We start from the raw sequence: 26034 nt of genomic DNA, 5'->3' as shown, positions 1-26034 counted from the left end.
CTTAGGACTGTGTGGTATTCCTTTCATGATTATGTTTCATGTCTCAGTAGCCAATCAATGAACCCTGAGTGACAGCCACGTAAGCAGGCATTGGGCTCCATAGACAGAGAGAGGAAAAGTCGAGTAAGCAGCATTCAGGGTAATGGCTAATGTTGTTCCCACTAGTACCGGCTGCAGGCTGCTCTCCCTCCCTCCCTTTTACTGTACTGAGTATCGCTCGATCAGCCTCTGCTCTGCCAGGGAGGCAACTTCCACACACTCCATCCTGAGAGAAAGCCTAAGTAGGCTGTCTGTCAGGACCTCAGTCTACTGCATTATTTAACACTGATTAAAGGGCTGTGGATTGTTACATTACCAGCAGCTGGGATTCTGTAGCAACATTACAGTCATATTTCTACACAGTAGCAGATTCACAATCATAAAAAAAGACTTTAGGCAAACGTGATATAGGAGATAACATACTTTTGCTTACGTTTCAAAAACACTTGATTTAAGCATGTCTAATTTGATTTAAGCATGTCAAATTTGAGACCAATTATTTATATAGGATGCATTTTTTGGGGTTGTAATTTAAACATGCTGGTGGGAGATATTTTAGTTCCAATGCACCAGAATCTACTATTCCATTTATAATGACCGTATTATTGAACCTGACCAACAAAATGTAATGACCCTAAATGGGGTATGTGAAGAAACACTTATTTCCTTCCATTGAGAGTACTAAATATGTACAGCACTTTAGCTATACACACTTTCACTCCTGGGTTGTGCGCTAACACACACAACCCAGGGGCACCAACTTCCCACACAGTACAATACAAATTCCAGGGAAGGGAATACCTTCCAATACCAAACACCAGTGAGGGGGCCACACCACCATCTCGGATCAAAGTAAAAGAAGTAGCTAGCTTTTTCATTCTGCATGTAAAACCACAGGGAAGTCATGCAGATAAGGGGATAGGATAAGGGTCGAGGTGAGTTCCATACCTGGGCAGACAGGCTTGCATGGTCCCAGGCTAGCTGAAGGTCAGAGACTGAGGCCGGTGGAGAGAGACTGCAGTGGGAGAGGCCGGATAAGATCCTGGGAGAGGGAGAGAGAGGAGTGATAACGGGGAGGGGGAAAGAAGGAAAAGGAGAGAGAGAGACTGTTTCCTCTCCATCAGCTAGGCAAGGCGAGGCACAGCGCAGTCAATACACAGACTCATACAGTAGGCGGGACGCGAAGCAATCTGAGCCAATTGTGTCTCCAAGAACCTGATGCAAGAGCTGCAGTTTACACACTACACAAGCGTGCGAGGGGATTGGCCTGAGCAAGCTGCTGCGCTGATTCGCTAAACTTGATCACATTACAAGGGTGCAAGATGATTTGTAGATCAGTGATTTGGTGCAGATACACAATGGTTGTAGTCTTCACAAATTTAGAAATAATTGTATAACGATACTAATTCATTGTGCATTGTTACAAAGCAATGTCATGTTTGTGTTGTGCTGTATTTTTGTTTGTTTTACATTGCATCTGATATTGATTCAATTTTGTCTTATGAATTGTACACGGAGGTTACAAAATATTAGGAACACCTGCTCTTTCCATGACAGACTGACCAGATGAAAGATATGATCCCTTATTGATATCACTTGTTAAATCCACTTCAATCATTGTAGATGACAGGTTAAAGACTATCTTTTAAGCTTTGAGACAACCTGTTTGGGATAGGGGCAGTATTCTCACGGCCGGAAAAAAAACATACTCGATTTAAACTGGTTACTACTCTTGCCCAGAAACGAGAATATGCATATAATTAGTAGATATGGATAGGGATAGAAAACACTCTAAAGTTTCTAAAACTGTTTGAATGGTGTCTGTGAGTATAACAGAACTCATATGGCAGGCCAAAACCTGAGAAGATTCCATAAAGGAAGTCCCCTGTCTGACAATTTGTTGTCCTTCTGTTGCATCTCTATCAAAAATACAGCATCTGTGCTGTAACGTGACACTTTCTAAGGCTTCCATTGGCTCTCAAAAGGCACCAGAAAGTGGAATGGGGTGTCTGCTGTCTCTGGGCAAAGAACAGCAGCAGAGTTTGTAAGTGGTCAGCCTGGGGACAGTGAGACTGAGATGCGCGTTCACGAGACTTCTCCATTTTTTTTCTTTCAGCCTTTGAATGAATACAATGTTTCCCAGTTGGAATATTATCGCTATTTTACGAGAAAAATAGCATAAAAATTGATTTTAAACAGTGTTTGACATACTTCTAAGTACGGTAATGGAATATTTGGACATTTTTTGACACGAAATGCGCTCGAGCGTTACCCTTCGGATAGTGACCTGAACGCACGAACAAAGCGGAGGTATTTGGATATAAATATGGATTATTTGGAACCAAAACAACATTTGTTGTTGAAGTAGAAGTCATGGGAGTGCATTCTGATGAAGAACAGCAAAGGTAATCCAATTTTTCTAATAGTAATTCTGAGTTTAGTGAGCCCCAAACTTGGTGGCTGTCAAAATAGCTAGCTGTGATGGCCGAGCTATGTACTCAGAATATTGCAAAATGTGCTTTCGCCGAAAAGCTATTTTAAAATCTGACATAGCATTTGCATAAAGGAGTTCTGTATCTATAATTCTTAAAATAATTGTTATGTATTTTGTGAACGTTTATCATGAGTAATATAGTAAATTCACCGGAAGTTTGCGGTGCGTATGCTAGTTCTGAACATCACATGCTAATGTAAAAAGCTGTTTTTTGATATAAATATGAACTTGATTGAACAAAACATCCATGTATTGTATAACATAATGTCCTAGGAGTGTCATCTGGTGAAGATCATCAAAGGTTAGTGCTGCATTTAGCTGTGGTTTTGGTTTTTGTGACATGTATGCTTGCTTTGAAAATGGCTGTGATTATTTTTGGCAGGGTACTCTCCTGACATAATCTAATGTTTTGCTTTCGCTGTAAAGCCTTTTTGAAATCGGACAATGTGGTTAGATTAACGAGAGTCTTGTCTTTAAAATGGTGTAAAATAGTCATATGTTTGAGAAATTGAAGTTATAGCATTTTTGAGGTATTTGTATTTCGCGCCACGCGATTCCACTGGCTGTTGACTAGGGTGGGACGCAAACGTCCCACCTAGCCCATAGAAGTTAAGACATGGATTGTGTATGTGTGCCATTCAGAGGGTGAATGGGCAAGACAAAAGATTTAAGTGCCTTTGAACGGGGTATGGTAGTAGGTGCCAGGCACACCGGATTGAGTGTGTCAGGAACAACAACGCTGCTGGGTTTTTCACACTCAACAGCTTCCCCTGTGTATCAAGAATGGTCCACCATCTAAAGGACATCCAGCCAACTTGACACAACCGTGTCAAGCATTGGAGTCAACAATGGCCAGCATCCCTGTGGAACGCTTTCGACACCTTGTATAGTCCCATTCCCCAACGAATTGAGACTGTTCTGAGGGTAAAGGGGTTGCAACTGAATATTAGGAAGGTGTACCTAATGTTTTGTGCACTCAGTGTATTTGCAGGGCTCCATTGTGAAAGAGGCCCTGGTCTAAATGGTGACTTCCTGCTCAAATAAGGGTAAAGCAAAATAAAACTTCCTGTGACCTTATCCTTTCCCATGTAAAAATGTAATAATACACTGAACAAAATTATAAGTGCAACACGTAAAGTGTTGGTCCCATGTTTCTTGAGCTGAAATAAAAGATCTTCTCTCAGATTTTGTGCACAAATTTGTTTACACCCATTAGTGAGAATTTCTCATTTGCCAAGATAATCCATGCACCTGACATGTATAGTATATCAATAATCTGATTAAACAGCATGATCATTACACAGGTGCACCTTGTGCTGGGTACAATAAAAGGCCACTAAAATGTGCAGTTTTGTCACATAATACAATGCCACAAATGTTGAAGGAGCATGCAATTGGCATGCTGACTGCAGGAATGTCCACCAAAGCTGTTGTCAGAGAATTTAATGTTCAGCTCTCTACCATAAGGCACCTTCAACATCGTTTTAGAGAATTTGGCAGTTCGTCCAACCGGCCTCACAACCACAGACCACATGTAACCGCGCAACCACAGGACCCCTATATCCAGCTTCTTCACCTGCAGGATTGTCTGAGACCAGCCACCTGGTCAGCTGATGAAACTGTAGGTTTCTGCACAAACTGTCAGAAACCATCTCAGGGAGCGTGCTCGTCATCTTCACCAGGGTCTAGACCTGACTTTAGTTTGGCGTCATAACAGACTTCAGTTGGCAAATGCTCACCTTTGATGGCCAGTGGCACACAATATTTCAAGGCCTACCTTCAAACTCAGTACCTCTTTGCTTGACATCATGGGAAAATCAAAAGAAATCAGCCAACACCCCAGAAAAAAATGTTGGACCTCCACAAGTCTGGTTCATCCTTGGGAGCAATTTCCAAATGCCTGAAGGTACCACGTTCATCTGTACAAACAATGGTACGCAAGTATAAACACCATGGGACCACGCAGCCATCATACCGCTCAGGAAGGAGAGGCGTTCTGTCTCCTAGAGATGAACGTACTTTGGTGCAAAAAAGTGCAAATCAATCCCAGAACAACAGCAAAGGACCTTGTGAAGATGGAGGAAAACAGGTACAAAGTATCTATATCCACAGTAAAACGAGTCCTATAATCGACATAACCTGAAAGGCCGCTCAGCAAGGAAGAAGCCACTGCTCCAAAACCGCCATAAATAGCCAGACTACGGTTTGCAACTGCACATGGGGACAAAGATTGTACTTTTTGGAGAAATGTCCTCTAGTCTGATGAAACAAAAATATAACTGTTTCACCATAATGACCATCATTATGTTTGGAGGAAAAAAAGGGGAGGCTTGCAAGCCTAAGAACACCATCCCAACCGTGAAGCACGGGGGTGGCAGCATCATGTTGTGGGGGTGCTTTGCTGCAGGAAGGACTGGTGTACTTCACAAAATAGATGGCATCATGAGGCAGGAAAATTATGTGGATATATTGAAGAACCATCTCAAGACATCAGTCTGGAAGTTAAAGCTTGGTCGCAAATGGGTACTGCAAATAGACAATGACCCCAAGCATACTTCCAAAGTTGTGGCAAAATGGCTTATCGACAACAAAGTCAAGGTATTGGAGTGGCCATCACAAAGCCCTGACCTCAATGCTATAGAAAATGTGTAGGCAGAACTGAAAAAGCGTGTGCAAGCAAGGAGGCCTACAAACCTAACTCAGTTACACCAGCTCTGTCAGGAGGAATGGGTCAAAATTCACCCAACTTATTGTGGGAAACTTGTGGAAGGCTACCCGAAACATTTGACCCAAGTTAAACAATTTTAAGGCAATGCTAGCAAACACTAATTGAGTGTATGTAAACTTCTGACCCACTGGGAATGTGATGATAGAAATAAAAGCTGAAATAAATCACTCTCTACACTATTATTCTGACATTTCACATTCTTAAAATAAAGTGGTGATCCTAACTGACCTAAGACAGGGACTTTTTACTAGGATTAAATGTCAGGAATTGTGCAAAACTGAGTTTAAATGTATTCGGATAAGGTGTATGTAAACTTCCGACTTCAACTGTACATGGTGTTGCCTGGGCAAGCGGTTTTCTGATGTCAATGTTGTTAACAGAGAGCTCCATGGTGGCGGTGGGGGTTATGGTATGGGCAGGCATAAGCTACAGATAACGAAGACAATTTGAATGCACAGAGATACCGTGACGAGATCCTGACGTCCATTGTCGTGCCATTCATCCATCACCATCAGCTCATGTTTCAGCATGATAACGCATGGCCCAAGGATCTGTACACAATTCCTGGAAGCTGAAAATGTCCCAAGTTCTTCCATGGCCTGCATACTCACCAGACATGTCACCAATTTAACATGTTTGGGATGCTCTGGATCAACCTGTGCAACAGCGCGTTCCAGCTCCCGCCAATATCCAGCAACTTCACACAGCCATCAAATAGGAGTGGGACAACATTCTACAGGCCACAATCAGCCTGTTCAACTCTAGGCGAAGGCGATGTGTCGCGCTGCATGAAGAAAATGGTGATCACTCCAGATACTGACTGGTTTTCTGATCCACACTCCCTATTTGTTTTTTTAAGGTAGCTGTGACCAACAGATGCATATCTGCATTCCCAGTCAAGTGAAATCCATAGATTAGGGCCTAATTCATTAATTTCAATTGACTGATTTCCTTATAGGAACTGTAACTCAGTAAAATCTTAGGAATTGTTGCATTTATATTTTTGTTTAGTGTACATCATAAATTGTTGGGTGTGAACAAGCTTGGCAATATTTCTGATCATTGAATGATTTTCAGGTATGCAGTATTGTCACGTCCTGACCAGTATAGGGGTTATTTGTTATTGTAGTTTGGTCAGGACGTGGCAGGGGTGTGTTTGTTTAGAGTGTTTCGGGGTTTGTTGGGTTATGTTTCTTGTTTAGCTGTGTGCCTGACAGGACTGTTTTCGTCGTTCTTTTTGTTCAGTGTTGATTTATTTAATAAATAAGAAAATGAGCATTCACGTACCCGCTGCATTTTGGTCCAATCACTATGACGGCCGTGACAGTAGTATTTCAACTCAGATTAACAGGTATAATAGTAAACCATAGTGGCAGTACCAAACCAGAGTTCAATTCATTATTCTTAACCAGAGGAAAGATTCCACACAAAAATGCACAAAGGCGTGTGCTACCACACACACACCTTCGTGTTTTTCAGCATTTCATCATGAGTCATTCCTCACATGGCATGCACGGACATGTGGAATAAAATGATTACAGACACTCACCCTTCCACAATATATCTATGCTGCAGTTTAGCACTAAGTGGGACTACTTCACAGCAGTACATCATTAGAAAATGTAAAAATGGCAACACATTAGTTTGACCTTGGTGAAGGTGACTCAGAAGCAGTACAGGGCAAATAAGTGTGTCACTGTCACCACATTTTTTTACTCCCTGTAATGGGACACAAAGACACCATATTAATCCATGAACAGAAATGAAGGCATTTTCTGCAACTGTAAAATGACGAGACCGTAACAAAGATGTTCACTTCAGTTCATACGAGCTACTATTCAATCAATAGTAGAAAAAAATAAACAAGGAGACTGAACTTGGTGTAAAAAAATTACAGAGGATAAACCAGGGTTTATTTTATAAAAGATACATCACAGAGATCTGAGATGAACGGTACGTTGTGAGAGAAGAACCCAATGTCTGGGCAGTAACAGCGCACTTTCTGTACAGACAAAAAGTCTCAAGAAAAAAAGTCAATAAAAACAACTAGACTAACAATCTTCAGTAAAATTGTACGTAAATGTTAGCATTTCACAGATATGGCCCTTGCTACCCCCATGCTATTCCTTTAGTAGGCTGTTCATTCCTGTGTAAACAAATAGGACTCTTGTTCTGTATATATTCTTCTAATGAAAATCCCAACAAGACATTTCAGACAATGACAAAAAGAAAGCCAATTTCATATCAACAAGATGGGCATATTTTATGGCTTTGTTTGATTGTGTGAGTGAATTCATGTTTTTCTATTGGCTGTTTAGTTAGTCCTCCTTGTCACTTTGAACTCAGTGTTTCAACTGAGCTTGCAGAAAAGTGACATTTTGGTGTACATAAAATAATCTATAGAAAGAGCTGTGTTAAAATAGATTAAGGCTTTGAGGTTGGTATTGGCAGGTGAGTCCTGAATATTATTAACCATTGCCTGACCAGTTAGCCCTCTCATACACACGTTCATTGATGTAACAATACTGATTCTAGAGAGTTGTGTGAATCCTATTGACCTGATTTTTCCCCTTGGGGAGAAAAAGTGAATGTTTATTGAACCTCAACATCGGTAATGCCTTCCCATTTGTCATGATGCAGACTGAACGTGTCCATTATCCTCTGGGAGTTTGGTGGCTGTAGAAGACTTTCCTTGCTGCTTACATTGACACTGTAAAATAGAATAACATTTGTTATCAGAGAGATCAATGGTAATGTTTTTTTACTAAAGGCCCTGGAGCGGACCAAGCAAATCAGAAAAACAACATTTCATACACTATTGCCCACAATAACCTTTAGTGAGGAACACTGCTCAACCAACGAGAGAAGATATTGGCGTCGGTAACACATTAAGTTTCTCTTATATCTGTGTAATTACACTGTAATTAGACTAGTAACATTGCATTAACACATTAGTGTTCCTCACTTGAAACAATTTCAGGCCAAAAGAGGTAACAGAGTAATTGTAAAATCTTTGAAATAAAGATGGATACACTCCTTACAGAAAATCGGGCTGACGAAGAAATTTGACTTTGAAATGCATTTTAAGACAGACTTACATTCCTCCTCAGGAGAGGCCTCATCTTCTTCTGGTTTTTCCTCTTCTTCCTCCCCTTGCTCCTCCTCTGCTTCAGAATCCTCCTCTTCTACCTTCTCTTCTGCCAACCACTTCTCCGGTGCTGCCTCTGCCAAGTCCTCCTGCTCCTCAACCATCTCCTCCTCTGCAGGAGCAGTCTGTTCCTCTGTGAGAGCAGAGTCCTCCTGTTCAGCAGGCTCCCCATTCAAGTGAGCTGCCTCCTTCTCCACCACCACCTCGTCCTCCTCAGCAGCCTGCTCCTCTTCCGCAGGAGTAGACTCTTCCACCTCCTCAGCAAAAGCATCAGCAGCCTCTTCCACCTCCTCAGCAGCAGCATCAGCAGCCTCTTCCACCTCCTCGGCAGCAGCCAGAGCAGTCTCCTCCTCCACCTCCGAGGGCTCATCTGTTTGAACCCCTACTTCCAGCTGGAACAGACAGAATTATAGTGAGTTAGTACTTAGGGGAAACTACAGGGCCTATGGTGACTTTGTAATCCCATTGGTGTAATGTATTTGGCCTACATTGCAGTATATGAATGGGAATACAACATTTACCCCAAATTCATCAGAGAATCCACAGCAGGCAATTAGCCTCTACATACTAATGGTTTAGTAGCAATCTCATAAAAGTTCCCCATGGACACATGCTGGGCAAAAATAGTTACGAGAATGTGTATGCTCCTCTGGACAAAATACGGCAACATTTTTTGCCGTTACGAACACCAATACTGAGATGAGAAAATATGTTTTTTTTTAAAGTAATAACCTGTGACCGGTCCTGATGTACCTGTACATCCGACTATTCATTAAAAGAAGAAAAGACTATTAGAAATATTTCACTATTCATAAAAAGTAGTAAGTACTATTAGAAAAATGTAAAACAAACTACACTGCTCAAAAAAATAAAGGGAACACTTAAATAACACAATGTAACTCCAAGTCAATCACACTTCTGTGAAATCAAACTGTCCACTTAGGAAGCAACACTGATTGACAATAAATTTCACATGCTGTTGTGCAAATGGAATAGACAACAGGTGGAAATTATAGGCAATTAGCAAGACACCCCCAATAAAGGAGTGGTTCTGCAGGTGGGGACCACAGACCACTTCTCAGTTCCTATGCTTCCTGGCTGATGTTTTGGTCACTTTTGAATGCTAGCGGTGCTTTCACTCTAGTGGTAGCATGAGACGGAGTCTACAACCCACACAAGTGGCTCATGTAGTGCAGCTCATCCAGGATGGCACATCAATGCGAGCTGTGGCAAGAAGGTTTGCTGTGTCTGTCAGCGTAGTGTCCAGAGCATGGAGGCGCTACCAGGAGACAGGCCAGTACATCAGGAGATGTGGAGGAGGGCATAGGAGGGCAACAACCCAGCAGCAGGACCGCTACCTCCGCCTTTGTGCAAGGAGGAGCAGGAGGAGCACTGCCAGAGCCCTGCAAAATGACCTCCAGCAGGCCACAAATGTGCATGTGTCTGCTCAAACGGTCAGAAACAGACTCCATGATGGTGGTATGAGGGCCCGACGTCCACAGGTGGGGGTTGTGCTTACAGCCAAACACCGTGCAGGACGTTTGGCATTTGCCAGAGAACACCAAGGTTGGCAAATTCGCCACTGGCACCCTGTGCTCTTCACAGATGAAAGCAGGTTCACACTGAGCACGTGACAGACGTGACAGAGTCTGGAGACGCCGTGGAGAACGTTCTGCTGCCTGCAACATCCTCCAGCATGACCGGTTTGGCGGTGGGTCAGTCATGGTGTGGGGTGGCATTTCTTTGGGGGCCGCACAGCCCTCCATGTGCTCGCCAGAGGTAGCCTGACTGCCATTAGGTACCGAGATGAGATCCTCAGACCCCTTGTGAGACCATATGCTGGTGCGGTTGGCCCTGGGTTCTTCCTAATGCAAGACAATGCTAGACCTCATGTGGCTGGAGTGTGTCAGCAGTTCCTGCAAGAGGAAGGCATTGATGCTATGGACTGGCCCGCCCGTTCCCCAGACCTGAATCCAATTGAGCACATCTGGGACATCATGTCTCGCTCCATCCACCAACGCCACGTTGCACCACAGACTGTCCAGGAGTTGGCGGATGCTTTAGTCCAGGTCTGGGAGGAGATTCCTCAGGAGACCATCCGCCACCTCATCAGGAGCATGCCCAGGCGTTGTAGGGAGGTCATACAGGCACGTGGAGGCCACACACACTACTGAGCCTCATTTTGACTTGTTTTAAGGACATTACATCAAAGTTGGATCAGCCTGTAGTGTGTTTTTCCACTTTCATTTTGAGTGTGACTCCAATTCCAGACCTCCATGGGTTGATAAATTGGATTTCCATTGATTATTTTTGTGTGATTTTGTTGTCAGCACATTCAACTATGTAAAGAAAAAAGTATTTAATAAGATTATTTCTTTCATTCAGATCTAGGATGTGTTGTTTAAGTGTTCCCTTTATTTTTTTGAGCAGTATATTTTGGCTATATTTGAGGGTGACCCAGTCCACTACCAATCTGATATTCTAAACCCTGAGTGAGACTTCCTGTAGGCGTTACCTGGGCGACCTGTTTCTGCCCAGCCTCCAGCTGAGCGTGGAGCTCAGAGTGCAGACTGTGGGCCGCTGAGTTCTGCTTCTGCGGACTCTGTTCTACTGTAACAAGCTGCTCCTCCACACTGGCCTGCTGGGCCCTCTGAGACTGCCTCATCTCCATCAGCTCCCTGAAACACAGGTATGCACATACAGTGAGACGCACAGTGAAACCAACCAATACAGAAATATAAACCAATATACTTAAGGTTGCAGAATGTTTCCCCAAAGAACCCAGGTATCCTCCTGCTTCAGGGATAATAAAAAAAAAAATTTTAAGTGAACTTTGGGAAGGTTTCAGGAATTGACCAACCCCAAATACACTACATACTTGACACTTGCGATCTCCACTGTACTGGCCTCAAGTTGAGCCTGGTTGGCAGCCAGCTGTTCCTTAAGCTCTAGGAACTCTGATGTCTGGTCCGCCAACGTGGCGCTCAGTGTGACCACCAGCCCTTCCCTCCCCTCCAGCTTGGACTCAGCCTCCGCCAGGCTCCTTGTCAGGCCCTCGACGCTCTGAGCCATCTCCGTGCTCACCCTTGCCAGGCCCTCCACCTGCAGCCGGACAGCCTCAAACTCTTTGCTCTTCCCCTTCAGCATTGCCTGCAGCTGGGTCAGCTGATCCGCGGACACGGTGGCCTGCTGCATCTCTGCCAGCCGGGTCTTCATCTCTGTGTGAAGGGAGAGGACCTGGGTGGGCAGGTCTGAGGTCTTCAGTTGTTCAGCTATGGCCAGGGCCATGCTTACCTGCTTCTGGGCCAGTTCGTATGACTCTTCCAGGGTGTTGAGGCGATTCTCAAAGCCATCGGTACTGAGCAGCTGCAAGGAAATAAAACTAGATTAAGATCAAAATAACATCTTGAAAACATCTGCCCAGACACTGGTCTCCAAACAAAGGGCAGCTTCTTTCATGATGAATAGACAATTATGGCAAGCCATCATACTTTCTTATGGCTGCACAATGTACTGTAAGTGAGCAGTCAGAAACACACTATTTATAAAGTATTTTACCACTCATGCTATTCATCCTTGGGAGGGAACTATCTATTGGCGAAGGCAGTTCCAGTAAGTGGGTGTAAAGAAATGAGAACATACGGCAATTGCTGTAGGATAATCCTATGATTTAAGTAGGACAATTTAATTCTGTCAACAGTTTAGTGAATCCACATCCTGACCCCATCAGTGTTGAAGTCCCTCTGTGTGAAGGCTAACCTCATAAATTGCGGTCAAAAGTTGGAGATCTTCTTGACCCTAACCAGTCAGGCTTCATGATGGGTCACTCAACCGAGACTGCTCCTCTATGTCACGGGGGCCCTATGTAATATATCCTCACATGGTCTATCCTATCATTGCTTTGAGGATGACACTCAACTACTTTTCTCCTTCCCCCCTTCTAACACCCATGTGGCGGCATGCATCTCTGCGTGCCTGGCAGATATCTCAATTTGGATGCCGGCCCACCACCTCAAACTCAACAAGACAAAGCTGCTCTTCCTCCAGGGGAAGGCCTGGCTGCTGAAGGCACTTGTCATCTCCCATCTGGACTACTGCAACTCACTGTTGGCTGAGCTCCCCGCTTGTGCCATCAAACCCCTGCAACTTATCCAGAATGCTGCAGCCTGCCTGGTTTTCAACCTTCCAAAGTTCTCCCATGTTACCTAACACACTCCACTGGCTTCCAGTCGAACCTCGCATCCACTACAAGACCATGGTGTTTGCCTACGGAGCAGCAAGAGGAACTGCCCCTCCCTACCTCCAGGCTATGATCAAACCCTACACCAACCCGAGCACTCCGTTCTGCCACCTCTGGTGGTTCCTTGGCCCTCCCAGCTCCTGCTCAGCCCAGTCCAAGCTCTTCTCTGTCCTAGCATCCTAATGGTGGAACCAGCTTCCCCCTGAAGCTGGGGGAGTCAGCAGAGTCCCATCCAATCTTCTGAAACCCTACCTCTTCAAAGAGTTTCATTATATATAGTTGAAGATGGAAGTTTACATTCACTCTGGTTGGAGTCATTAAAACTAATTTTTCAACCATTCCACAAATTTCTTGTTAACAAACTATAGTTTTGGCAAGTCGGTTACAACATCTAATTTGATCATGACAAGTAATTTTTCCAACAATTGTTTACAGACAGATTATTTCACTGTATCACAATTCCAGTGGGTCGGAAGTTTACATACACTAAGTTGACTGTGCCTTTAAACAGCTTGGGAAATTACAGAAAATGATGTCATGGCTTTAGAAGCTATTTGGCCAATTTACATAATTCGAGTCAATTGGATGTGTACCTGTGGATGTATTTCAAGGCCTACCTTCAAACACAGTGCCTCTTTGCTTGACATCATGGGAAAATCAAAAGAAATCAGCCAAGACCTCAAAAAAAATTCGTAGACCTCCACAAGTCTGGTTCATCCTTGGGAACAATTTTCAAATGCCTGGAGGTACCACGTTCATCTGTACAAACAATAGTACGCAAGCATAAACAGCATGGGACCACACAGCCATCATACCGCTCAGGAAGGAGACATATTCAGTCTCCTAGAGATGAACGTACTTTGGTGCGAATAGTGCAAATCAATCCCAGAACAACAGCAAAGGACCATGTGAAGATAGAGGAAATAGGTACAAAGGTATCCATGTCCACAGTAAAACGAGTCCTATATCGACATAACCTGAAAGGCCGCTCACAGCAAAGAAGAAGCCACTGCTCCAAAACCGGCATAGAAAAACCAGACTACGGTTTGCAACTGCACATGTGGACAAAGATCGTACTTTTTGGAGAAATGTCCTCTGGTCTGATGAAACAAAAATAGAACTGTTTGGACATTTATTTGGAGGAAAAAGGAGGAGGCTTGCAAGCCGAAGAACACCATCCCAACCATGAAGCACGGGGGTGGCAGCATCATGTTGTGGGTGTGCTTTGCTGCAGGAGGGACTTGGGCACTTCACAAAATAGATGGCATATTAAAAAGGAAAACATGTGGATATATTGAAGCAACATATCAAGACATCAGTCAGGAAGTTAAAGCTTGGTCGCAAATGGGTCTTCCAGATGGACAATGACCCCAAGCATACTTCCAAAGTTGTGGCAAAATGGCTTAAGGACAACAAAGTCAAGGTATTGGAGTGGCCATCACAAAGCCCAGACCTCAATCCTATAGAACATTTGTGGACAGAACTGAAAAAGCGCGTGTGAGCAAGGAGGCCTATAAACCTGACTCAGTTACATCAGCTCTGTCAGGAGGATCGGGCCAAAATTCACCCAACTTATTGTGGGAAGCTTGTGGAACGCTACCCGAAACGTTTGACCCAAGGTAAACAATTTAAAGGCAATGCTACCAAACACTAATTGAGTGTATGTAAACTTCTGACCCACTGGGAATGTGATGAAAGAAATAAAAGCTGAAATAAATCATTCTCTCTACTATTATTCTGACATTTCACATACTTAAAATAAAGTGGTGACCCTAACTGACCTAAGACAGGGACTTTTTACTAGGATTAAATGTCAGGAATTGTGCAAAACTGAATTTAAATGCATTTGGCTAAGGTGTATGTAAACTTCCAAATTCAACTGTATGTATGTATGTATGTATGTATGTATGTATGTATGCATGCATGCATATATATATTAGTACCAGTCAAAAGTTGACACACCTACTCATTCCAGGGTTTTTCTTCATTTTTAATATTTTCTACATTGTAGAATAATAGTGAAGCCATCAAAACTATGAAATAACACATATGGAATCATGTAATAACCAAAAACGTGTTAAAAAAATCTAAATATATCTAATATCTGAGATTCTTCAAAGTAGCCACCCTTTGCCTTGATGACTTGTTCTCAACTTGCCTACCTGGCTAAATAAAGGTGAAATAAAAATAAATGACAGCTGTATTGCCTGTTGGCAAACTCCAAGCGGGCTGTCATGTGCCTTATACTGAGGAGTGGCTTCCGCCTGGCCACTCTACCATAAAGGCCTGATTGGTGGAGTGCTGCAGAGATGTTTGTCCTTCTGGAAGGTTCTCCCATCTGCACAGAGGAACTCCAGAGCTCTGTCAGAGTGACCATTGGGTTCTTGGTCACATCCCTGACCAAATACCTTCTCCCCAATTTCTCAGTTTGGCCATGCAGCCAGCTATAAGAAGAGCCTCGGTGGTTCCAAACTTCTACCATTTAAGAATGATGGAGGCCACCATGTTCTTAGGGACATTCAATGCTACAGAAATGTTTTGTTACCCTTCCCCGGGTCTGTGCCTCAACTCAATCCTGTATCGGAGCTCTACGGACAATTCCTTCGACCTTGGTTTTTGGCTTGGTTTTTGCTCTGACATGCACTGTCAACTGACGGAACTTATATAGACAGATGTGTGACTTTCCAAATCATGTCCAATAAATTCAATTTACCACAGGTGGACTCCAATCAAGTGGTAGAAACATTTCAAGGATGATCAATGGAAACAGGATGCATCTGAGCTCAGTTTTGAGTCTCATAGCAAAGGGTCTGAATATTTATGTAAATAAGGTATTTCTGTTTAAAAATATATACACACACATTTGGAAAAAATCTGTTTTCGCTTTGTCATTATGGGGTAGTGTGTAGATTGTGGAAAAAGTCAAGGGGCCAGAATACTTCCTGAATGCACTGCATGTACGATTAAAGACCAGTTGGGGAAGCTGTCAAAATAGGAGAACTTGTTACAGGGACTCACAACAACTATGGTCAATATAGAGCGTGGTAGCAGGCTATTTTTATTCCCATGTAGACAACTGGCTTTTTTTAAAAGCAACTGCACAGTGCACACTGAAATCAGCACCATGACTGTGGCAAGAGCATGGTTACAAGCAGGGTCAACTGCTGTAAAAATTAATTGGAAGTGGAATATTTGTCAAGTGTGTTTATTTCAAAATGTTTGTGAATCTAATTTTAATATGCCTATATTGTAGGGACATTCAGTGGCTGACCCTAACAAACTATTGGTGCAGTTCATGTTCCCAAATTGTAGGTCATATGCCATTACAAACACCAACAGCTGCGTGACGCCCACCTTGACGGGGTTATAAACAGAATAATTTCGACTCACATCAGTTCAATGTCTATGCAGTATGACATTTGATATGATTTCACAACTATCATAAACTTGTAGGGAAGTCCTATAAATACCGTCTGTTAGAGTTTTCCATTTAATTAAAATGTTAAGCTCACATTTGGGGGCCTTTAGGGCTCTGGCTAACCATAGGGAAAATAGTAAATATATATGTCACAGAATAAATAAATGTGCAGAATAAATGAGGGAGGTCAAAACAGTATTTCAATGGGTCAACACAGGACTTGACCACAAATTACTTTGTACAAAATGTTCCTTTGATATTTTTTGTTGACGCATGGAAACAGCCTTTGACGTGCCTATTATGTTTGCCCATGTTGTTATTACGCATGGTTAACTAGGCGAATTACCTTTTCATTTGTCTCTAGAATTTCTTCCTGGAAGGACTGAAGCTTCACCATCTTCATCTGCATGCCCATGAGGTTGTCTGCTAAGTAGGTTATACTTTGGTGTTGCTGGAAACAGAACCATGCAGCCGTTGCACCTCCAACCACAATCAGAAGGAATAAAATGAACAAAAGCGTATACTGGTTTCCACCTCGCGCCTCCGGTTCCGAAGATTCATGATTAAAATTGTTAAAGTCTTCGTGATTGTGTTTGTTCTTTTTCCCTCGGTGCTTTGCGGTCATTTTAACACAGTAGCGTAGTAGTTAATATAAAGGCCAGAGATGGTGTAAGACCGTTTTTCGAAAGATATTTGCTCGGGTGACTTTTCCAGAAGCGTCGGTCTTTTATTCCATAATTGATATTACACAATGCAATTTGGTCCTCATTCAAAATCGCTCAACAAAGTGACGAAAAAAAGCAAGTTCTCGGTGAAGTGGTGGGTTGGGCTGCAGATGAGAAAAGATAGAGGCGTGTATGTGGTACCCATAGATTTAGATAGACATCGCATTATTATATCTGTCCAACTATGGCGTCTATGAGCGCAAAGGTAGCGCAATTGAGTCCATCTCCATCGTAAAGTAGTACATTTTCTTCCACTACATATTTGAGTTGGCAAACAAACTCAAAGGTTGCACACTGCCGCCTTGATTGTGTGTTGTTTGAACAGGTATAAAGCCAATGTTGGTGATTTACTGCCACCTGCAGTTAAGGAATGTTTCCTCACAAGTATAATAGATTGGCTGATCACTCCTGGTGACATCGGTGGAATTATGTGAACCTTCCTTAAACTATATGAGGTCCCACCCAGTTGACTGCTTCAAAATTGTGAATGTCATCAATGGCGCTACCCATGCTAAAATGAGCTTCTGGCACTAGAGTCCTCCTACCCATCTCTATGATGGTACCCGCTCCAGGAAGAGAAGCATGAGTGAGTGGGCGTTCCCTGTACCATGTGTGCAGCTCGAATGCCTCGTTCACGTTGTCGGAAACTCAGGACCTCCGAGTTAAAATGAATGTAAATTATTTATAATTATAACAATAATTTGGGGGGTTATATTATTTCTTCGGTTACACACAAGTCTGTCTTGGAAATGTGTTTCTTGGATATCACAACTCCCCCTGTGACACCTGCAGGGTATACACAGGTATATCCCATATACCCACTTACTTTTCAGTGGGCTTTGGGTATACTCACTTCATAATACCCACCATGCGCAGGGCCGGCGCCAGAACGAATCAGTTGAATGGGCATTTGATAGGGGGATGGTATATGGCCAATATACCACGGCTAAGGGCTGTTCTTAAGCACAACGCAACGTGGAGTGCCAGGATACAGCCCTTAGCCGTGGTATGTTGGCCATTTAACACAAACCCCCAAAGTGCCTTATTGCTATTATAAACTTGTTACCAACTTAATTAGAGCAGTAAAAATAAATGTTGTCATACACACGGGTGTCAGCCAATCAGCATTCAGGGCTCGAACCACCCAGTTAATAATAAAGACCACAGGCAGCTCGTGAGTTTCAAGTTTGGGGAAGCTTACAATTATCCTACCAATCTGTGTGCCAGTTATGATTATTTTTATACGTGCATTTTCGTGGAACAGTTTCATTTCAAGAACCGTTTTTGTTTCTCAAAATTGTCACATGCTTAATCATAAAAATCTTCATTCAAATGATAAGAGCACCAGCCTTTGCCATATGGACATATTGATACATTGCGGGTAAATAAATTAGCGCATGGAACTCAGAGATAGCCTAGGCCCTACTGCACGCACTCAGCTCCCCAGAATGTGCTCTGTTCATTGTTTCATTGTGTACATTTTTGCTCTTTGATTGTTTATATGTATCAATTCCCCATTATAACCAGTAGGCCTAGTAAATGTACCGTTAATCCCCATAATTTGGTTACATTCATTTACGTTAATGCATGTACAATAATTTACCATTCCCACTCTTGGAGTGGAAACGTTTACAGAGTTCACAACCTGCTACACTTTTGAGAAACACGTTTTGGTTCGTTTCATAATCATCATATAGGAGTTTAGTCAATTTTGTTCAGTCTTTTGTTTGGAGTGCTCCATGTGAGCAATGACCATGTGTGTAGTTTCTCTGTTCTGGTAACGTTGAGGGAGCACGCTGTGCCTGAGCAAGCCAACCTGCTGAGTTGAAACAATGTTGCGCTTCACTAGCAATAGCTCAAGTCAAGACAGATAAAAAGGGAGGGAGACAGGCGGAGTAGAGAGAAATTCGTATTCTTTCAATCGCATTAATCAGGATATTTTGTAGTGTTTTTATTTGTAGGCTTTAGGCCTATATATTTCACTTAGTTGACAATGGAAGTTATAGGTCTACTGCGGCATTGGTCTATCGCGTGCAGGCATTCTGGAGAGAGACGCATATCTTCGCCACACACCTCATCCCTTCTTGTGTCAACATTTTAAATTAAACTCAATACATTTTAGATGCTTTTCACTGACATCCGCAACTCAATAATCAGCTCGACCTATTGCCTCGCGCGCAGCTCCAATAGTTGGCTTCCCAAACAGACATAATCCTATGTAGTTGTGATTTGAAACAATCCACGTCAAAACCCTTTAAATAAAAATCACTCAAAATACTTTACAAGAGAGTTTGGATCGTTAGCTTATTTTAGACATGAGTAATTATATAATTTGGCAAAACATAAATTTACTTCAGGGGAAGCCACTATCCGAACAGTGCACTGTGCATCCGCCAACTTTCCTTTCTATTTCGCAAGTGGCTGAAACCATAATGAGGAGATGCTCATGTCGCCGCCCTGACAATGCGAGTCGTTGTCCCAAAGGCGGAAATGCAGGCAACAAGTTTAGGTCTGAATATTATGTCCATAGAAACGCATTGGGCTTATTCAGGACATATTTTGTCGAGAGTGAGCTCTCCGCTTCGCTTCACCTCTTCCTCTCTGCTGAAACTAGCGAGCGAAACAGCGCTCCTCTGTCTAAAATGTGTAGCCCATGTATCTGATGCTGTCTTGGCAGAAAAAGTATGACATACCATATTCCTCCAGACACATGATTTACACATACGGAGACAGAGGGCCGCTGTTTCGCTCACTCTGATGCGTCATCTGAGAACTTTACATTTGTCGACGCACATCTCGGTAAAATACATTCTTCCAATATTTTATTTGGTCGGGCAAGGAGGTACGGTAGGGTGGGTCAGGCCCACTATGGCCTGCCCATAACGCTGGGCCTGACAATGTGTATCAAAGCACTGTAGTTATAAGCTGTATCAATTCATAAGGCTGATGAACAGATCACAATGTTTGTTAAAATGTTGATAAACGTGTATTTCCTCACAGTTGCTCCTGCCTGTCTCCCAGGTTGGGTCAATGCCATCTCGATTCATGTCCTTTTAGGTTGTGGAGTATCCACATCAAACATAATTATCAAAAACTGTCACGAATGTCTTATGGAGTAGACCAAAACGCAGTGGGAATGTGTATACTCATCTTTTATTGAGAAGGACCGTGAACACTGAACAAAATAACAAACACCGACGAAGACAGTCCTGTAAGGCAACACGCTGTACATGGAACAACTACCCACAAACACAGTGACATAAAGCCCTTACTTAAATATGGCCTCCAATTAAAAGCAACGAAGAACAGCTGCTTCTAATTGAAGGACAAACCAAAAACCCTGAACATAGAAATAGACACAGACATAGAAATATACTAACATAGAACATTGCCCCAAAAACCCCGAAACACACTAAACAAACACCCCCTGCCACGCCCTGACCAAACTACAATAACAAACAACCCTTTTTACTGGTCAGGACGTGACAAAAAATGATAACTCTTGGATTTGTACTTACTATCCCCAACAACCGCAGTGCATGTCTACAAGCAGTACAGCCATGCATTTTGGGAAATAACTTAATTCTACCATATAACAAACTTTACATTTTCCACCTTGATACATAATAATGTCTCTACATGCTGAAGCACTGTAAAAACACAATGTTTCTCATTTTGCGAGAGAGAGAAAGAGAAACGATATAACTCTATTTTATGCAACATTCAATGACATTACATTCAATTCTATTCCGACTCACACCGAGGTACTAAACACATTTGTCAGAGCAGGTCAGTTGAGTTCTCATCTCTGACTGTGAGTTTGGTGGAGCACTCGGCCCTCCCCAGGGCACTTTCTATTTGGATGGTGTACTCGCCCCAGTCTTTGGGGGTCACGCGGACTATCAGCAAGGAGCAGACACCACAGATGGTGATTAAGTATTTGGTGTTTGGCTGATGTTGTTGTGGTACCAGGTGACGCTAGGCTTGGGATTTCCCTTTATGGCACATATAGCATTTGTAACCTTTGGGAGCTGTGTGCTGTCTCAGTGGCACAAGGAAGGATGGAGCAGTCTGCAAATCACAGGTCTTGTAGGCTGGCATGTTCACCACAAATGTTCCTAGAGAAGAGACAGGTCAGAGAGGTCGAATGCTCATCTCACATGTCATGTAATGCATATGTTAAAATGGCAGCATTTTATAAAGGGTTAATAGATTGTTTGTAATAAATAGATACATAAATAAATATAATATAAATACATATAATAATAAATAAATATAATAATAATAAACAGGAATAACACATTAGTACTTAATGTTGAGCTTAATGACTTAGCTGTTATTGATTATACTGTTATTATTGCCAGTCTATCCATATGAGCTGGTTATATGACTTGGCAAAGGATCTCTTTACTTGGCTAGTAATAGCATTCTTCCTCTTACTTCCCCAGGTGGGCGACTCAGATGGGGCAGACATGCCCATGTCCTTCTTAGCGTAGACACGGAAGTGGTGAACTTGTTGTTGAAGAGCCTGTCGGCCACTGTGCTCCATGAGCCTTTGATGGAGTCTCTTTTAGACACAGAGTAGTGGAGGTGATCATCACACTTCTCATCAGGGGACGTTCTCCTCAAGTTCTACTGGTCCTGGGGGCTTGAGATCATCTAGTGCCAGAGTCAGAGACATGAGAGTCAGTAGGATGTAACTAACACTTTGGGATGAAATTCTCTCATTGTGAGAATCGTTGCATCAATCATGGCCGACGTTCATTGTGACTGCTGATATTTAAAATACTTTATTTGTGAGTGCTGACCCTTGCCATCTTTTTCATGTTGTGCAAGTTCCAATTAGCCTCGCAAGCCGCCTGATCTCGCAAGCTTACATTTAGCAAACCATTAACGTAGGAGATCAGGTATCTTGTGAGGCTAAGTTCCAATCCCTTCTCAGTCTGAAATAGACTGGGAGAGCTTCATTGTATGTTACTGTACCTGTAAGCCTGACCTCCACGCTGAAGCTTTCCTGGCCCACCCGGTTTTTGACCCCTATGGTGTGGATCCCTGAATCAGAGCACTCAGATGAAGTGATCAGTAGCTGAGATGACAATTCAGAGTTGGAGATACTGACCCGCTTCAGCACAGGGACACGCAAAGTCAATCTTAAATGAATCATTCTTTATTACCAGGGCGCTGGAGAGGTTCCAACCAATGTCGATCAGGAGCTCCACAGTCCCAATAATACTCTTATATACAGACAAGTTATATTTGCATGATTTAGCTTATTCATCATTCATAATTAATTCATCATTAACGTTTGCTTCCTTCATGTGACAGACCAATACCTCACGAGGCTTCTTCTCTCTAAGCTGAGGCCTTGAAACTGAGATATACTTTTATCAAAACAAGGTTTGGGCGTACTGCAGATACTGATAGTGAAGATTTGTTCAATCAGTCACTTGCATGAACACATACATTGGTTATTAGAAAAGCACCTGAATAGAACACAGAAATTGCTAAATAGAAAAGCACAAACATAAAAATTGTGTGATAATAATCATTACATTTTAATGTAAGCAAATAGATTTTAGCTTCTATATCAAGATACATCATTATAATAAATCATACAACATGTTAAATAACACAATTAGGAAAACTATGAAAAAAAAACACGTGCTGCTGCCTATTTGGGAACTTGGGATCCCCAACTTCCAAACAGGGATTCCAACCAAGTTGCAGGCACATGCTCTGCTTGTGGGGAATTATTCTTAGCAACAGTAGCAATGTATTCGGAAAGATCAGTCATATTAGAAGAGTGATCTGGGACAAAAGTACAGCATTCATCGCCAATGATTGCACAAGTGCCCTCTTGACCTGCCAAAAGATAGAATTGGCTCTGTCTTGCAGAGCCAATTCACATAATTATTTTAGCATTGCCAATTTTCTCTACGTGTAATGTGGTCTGTGTGTAGCTTGTGTAGAGGAGTCAGGTGCAGGACAGCAGATAGCGAGCCCACATAAAGGACCGTATTGCATACAAACAATTACTCACAAACAAACATGGGGGAACAGAGGGTTAAATAATGAACAAGTCATTGGGGAATTGAAACCAGGTGTGTAAGACAAAGACAAAACAAATGGAAAATGAAAAGTGGATCGGCGATGGCTTTTAGGCCGGTGACGTCGACCACCGAAAGCCGCCCGAACAAGGAGAGGGACCGACTTCGGCGGAAGTCGTGACACTACGTCTCTAGAGATCTCCCGAATTTGGTCTAGGCAATATGCACATTGACTTTCACATTTCACACGTTATTTTGCCTTAGGGAGAGTCTACTGCCCAAAACTACAATGTCAAATAAATGGACTCTTGGGCAATATATTTCATCATCCGAATGGGTGGGAATAATGATGGATAGAATATGAAAATGAATGTCTATTTTATGATACTATTAAAAGTTAAATGAAGATGTTATAACGAAAACATTGTAACTTGAAGAGTTTATGTGTATATGATGTTTACATACTTCACGTTGTGTAGAAAATATCCAGACTAAAGATAATGTTTTTGTGATGTTAATACTGTGATTTTAGTTGTCTAAACGTGATCATACTAAATTCTAATACCTTGCCTCGTAACTAGCTACGCCCCAGGGAACCCCGAGAGTGTGTCATAAAGACGGAAATGCCCTTTTTTACCTGAGGGTAAGAAGCATGTGAATTAAGAATGAACATACAAGACTATGATGACCAGTGCTGCAGACCCCAAATGCAACATGAGGTTGAAGAAGACAAAGAAAACCTCTTAAAAGGATCGGACACATTTTTTCAATTTCAACATAAACATAGATCCAGCCAATGTATCAATATACACTGAGTGCACAAAACATTAGGAACACCTACTCATTCCATTACCAGGTGAGTCCAGGTGAAAGCTATGATCCCTTGATAAATCCACTTCGATCAGTGTAGATGCATCATTCACCCAAGTTTCGTCAAAATCAGGCCAGTGATGTGTCAGCTATCGCATGTAATTAAAGTACGAACAGATGGAGGGAGATCCATAGTCCCTCCCCAATTTCATCGTGGGGGAAATGTATTAAGTAATGGTATATTTATTAAGTTACAAGTAATTAGTAGAGGCATCCTGTTATCTTAGCAAGCAGTAGGCCTAGGCTACAGTAGCTAGTTACACATGCTTTTAGCAGAAACCCTTATCCAGAGCAACTTACAGTAGTGAGTGCATATATTTTCCTGCTTTTTCATACTGGTCCCCCGCGGGAATCAAACCCACAACCCTGGCATGGCAAGCGCAATGCTTTACCAATTGAGCCACACTGGACCACATACTATGCACCTGCTGCATATCTGGCCCTGAAATGAAGCGGTTCTGTATTTTGTATGACAAATATATTCCTACCAGCAGATGTCAGTCATGGCATGCCTTTCCCCAAGTGAGGTACTAGAAATGGTTTCAAAGTCTTTACACATCACAGGACAATAATAATCCAAAGTGCACTGTGCAGCCTGTAACACATTTTTTATTATTCTTGTCCTTGAATCTGAATAGCATTTTACATATTCACACAGGAGAATGGCCTGTAGTTTTAGGAAGTGTTGTGTCTTGATAAGAGCGATTGTATATATATTTAAAAAATCCATCCCAGAAGAATGTGCATGCATACTTCACATTCTTCTAGAAGTATGTATACAATAGAGATACTATACCTCTGTTTATTTCATCCATAATAACTTGAACATTTTGATTGTTTGTGTTTTTCATATTCAGATCTGCCTTAAAGGCAGCATGACCTAAACTGATTTGATTGGTTGTCCAGAATATTTCTAACCTCAGGACACAATCAAAATCAATTTACCTCATTGTGTGGAATTTGAAAAACAATACACTGGTGAGTGAAATAGCGAAACTTTTGTTCGATCACTGTCCTACTTTTTATTTTTTTTTTTTTAATCTTCTTCATGTTCAGCATGTGAAGGGCCTGGGCATGCAAAGACAAAGGGATGACACGGAAGCAGATGGGACAAGAGACATTCCTCCTGGTAACGACTTGGGGAAAGGGAGAGGAGAAGCACCATTCTGGCAAAGACATGGCTGAGACCTAGTACCTGGTACAGAGACATTAGGATACATATGGTAAAGACAGGATAGATTCCAACATGGAGACATAGAATAATATGGTAACGTTTGACTTAAAGTCGCAAGTTCTGAATATACTGAGACGTAAAGTACTATAAACCTTATAATACAACACCATAAAGGATAATACCAGTTGGTTTAAAGTGTGAACAATTCAATAGATGGGGTGAAAGACAAATACAGGTACAAAGGCATTTATTCACATTAAGAATGCTGTTTTGTACATTGTTAAAGACATATCCTTTATGGACTAACATAATGAAGAGGACCAGGTTAGTAGAGAAATACAAGTTCATTAATTTCTTGCAGATGTGGTTCAATCTCAGACAATTTATTGTTGTAGAGATGTTCCTTCTCTTCTGTGTGACATGGTACTAGACCCTAGAGCTGTCCATTTAGTCGTCCTCCCCATCCTCAGGGCAATTCCAATGTTCTTGTGTTGATGGTCACCTCTGATTGAATGGCTATATTTCAGAGAGCTGCCTGTGTGTATAAAAGAGACAGCCCTACTCTTGAGACTCCGGCTCATCTGCATAGTTCAATATTCAATGAGACTGAACATTCATTTGAATGTTCATTGTTTTAGGTCTTGCAGTAATCTCTTCTAAAACTGCTGATCACTTGAAACAATATGTTCCTATTTTGATGACAAAAACGTGTTGTAGTCGATTCCTTGTGTTTTGGTTTGTCTTGGGGTTGTTCATCTCATAATAGACTGATCAGGCACCTTGGTACATCCATAGAGCCTGAGGATTACAAGTTGGCAGGAGCTCTGATATTGCCATTCTGTGGTCCTCAGTAGTAAGTTCTTACTCATTACCACAAAGCAAAAATATTTGTGTAATCAGTTCCTTTAATGTAATTTCATAAAATACTACTAATCTATCCCACAAGGGCCCACTAGCCACACTGCATTAAGAAATAACCAAAGTACTTTTTTTTCTTACATTGGGTTCTTATCTACATAAGGACAGCCTTTTCGCAATATGAAAAAAGTAAAACATTTTCCTGTGTACGATGGGGAAATAATTGGCATGATTAAAGCATTTTTTTGTAACCCAGCTATTAGCAAATATTATTTTACTTGGCCAGTATACTT

General features: G+C 42.1%; 2 protein-coding genes and 1 pseudogene across 4 annotated transcripts in view; all 3 read right to left on the bottom strand.

Annotated features, from left to right (window-relative positions):
* Positions 1-1229, bottom strand: part of LOC106567285 (protein phosphatase 1 regulatory subunit 12B) — a 44950-nt gene extending 43721 nt beyond the window's left edge. For all 3 annotated transcript variants that reach the window (XM_014136419.2, XM_014136420.2, XM_014136418.2), the window contains exon 1: positions 988-1229. In XM_014136419.2, coding sequence (XP_013991894.1) covers positions 988-1007 — 20 coding nt within the window. In that variant the 5' untranslated portion in view covers positions 1008-1229. The remainder of the gene's footprint in view (positions 1-987) is intronic.
* A 5909-nt stretch (positions 1230-7138) lies between these two features.
* On the bottom strand, positions 7139-17075 carry LOC106567286 (uncharacterized protein CG45076). Its single transcript, XM_014136423.2, has 5 exons — positions 16414-17075; positions 11288-11775; positions 10925-11087; positions 8360-8801; positions 7139-7971 (listed from the first exon to the last, which is right to left on the bottom strand). The coding sequence occupies exons 1-5, from the start codon at positions 16690-16692 to the stop codon at positions 7961-7963; spliced, it is 1383 nt and encodes a 460-aa protein (XP_013991898.1). The 5' UTR covers positions 16693-17075; the 3' UTR covers positions 7139-7960.
* Positions 17076-20572: 3497 nt separating this feature from the next.
* LOC106567315 (immunoglobulin-like and fibronectin type III domain-containing protein 1) overlaps positions 20573-26034 on the bottom strand; it is an 84949-nt pseudogene continuing 79487 nt past the window's right edge.

This window comes from Salmo salar, chromosome ssa13 (genome assembly GCF_905237065.1).
Source record: "Salmo salar chromosome ssa13, Ssal_v3.1, whole genome shotgun sequence".
In the NCBI taxonomy this organism is placed as follows: Eukaryota; Metazoa; Chordata; class Actinopteri; order Salmoniformes; family Salmonidae; genus Salmo; species Salmo salar.
This window is presented reverse-complemented; position numbering and strand designations above follow the sequence as displayed.

Bases quoted from the DNA above. Each gene is read 5' to 3' on its own strand.
- LOC106567286 (XM_014136423.2), bottom strand. From the start codon at position 16,692: ATGACCGCAAAGCACCGAGGGAAAAAGAACAAACACAATCACGAAGAC. The intron at 11,776-16,413 runs GTAATTCGCCTA...ATTTCCTTGCAG, and splicing joins TTCTAGAGACAAATGAAAAG to CTGCTCAGTACCGATGGCTT. The intron at 11,088-11,287 runs GTATGTAGTGTA...CCTGTGTTTCAG, and splicing joins GTGGAGATCGCAAGTGTCAA to GGAGCTGATGGAGATGAGGC.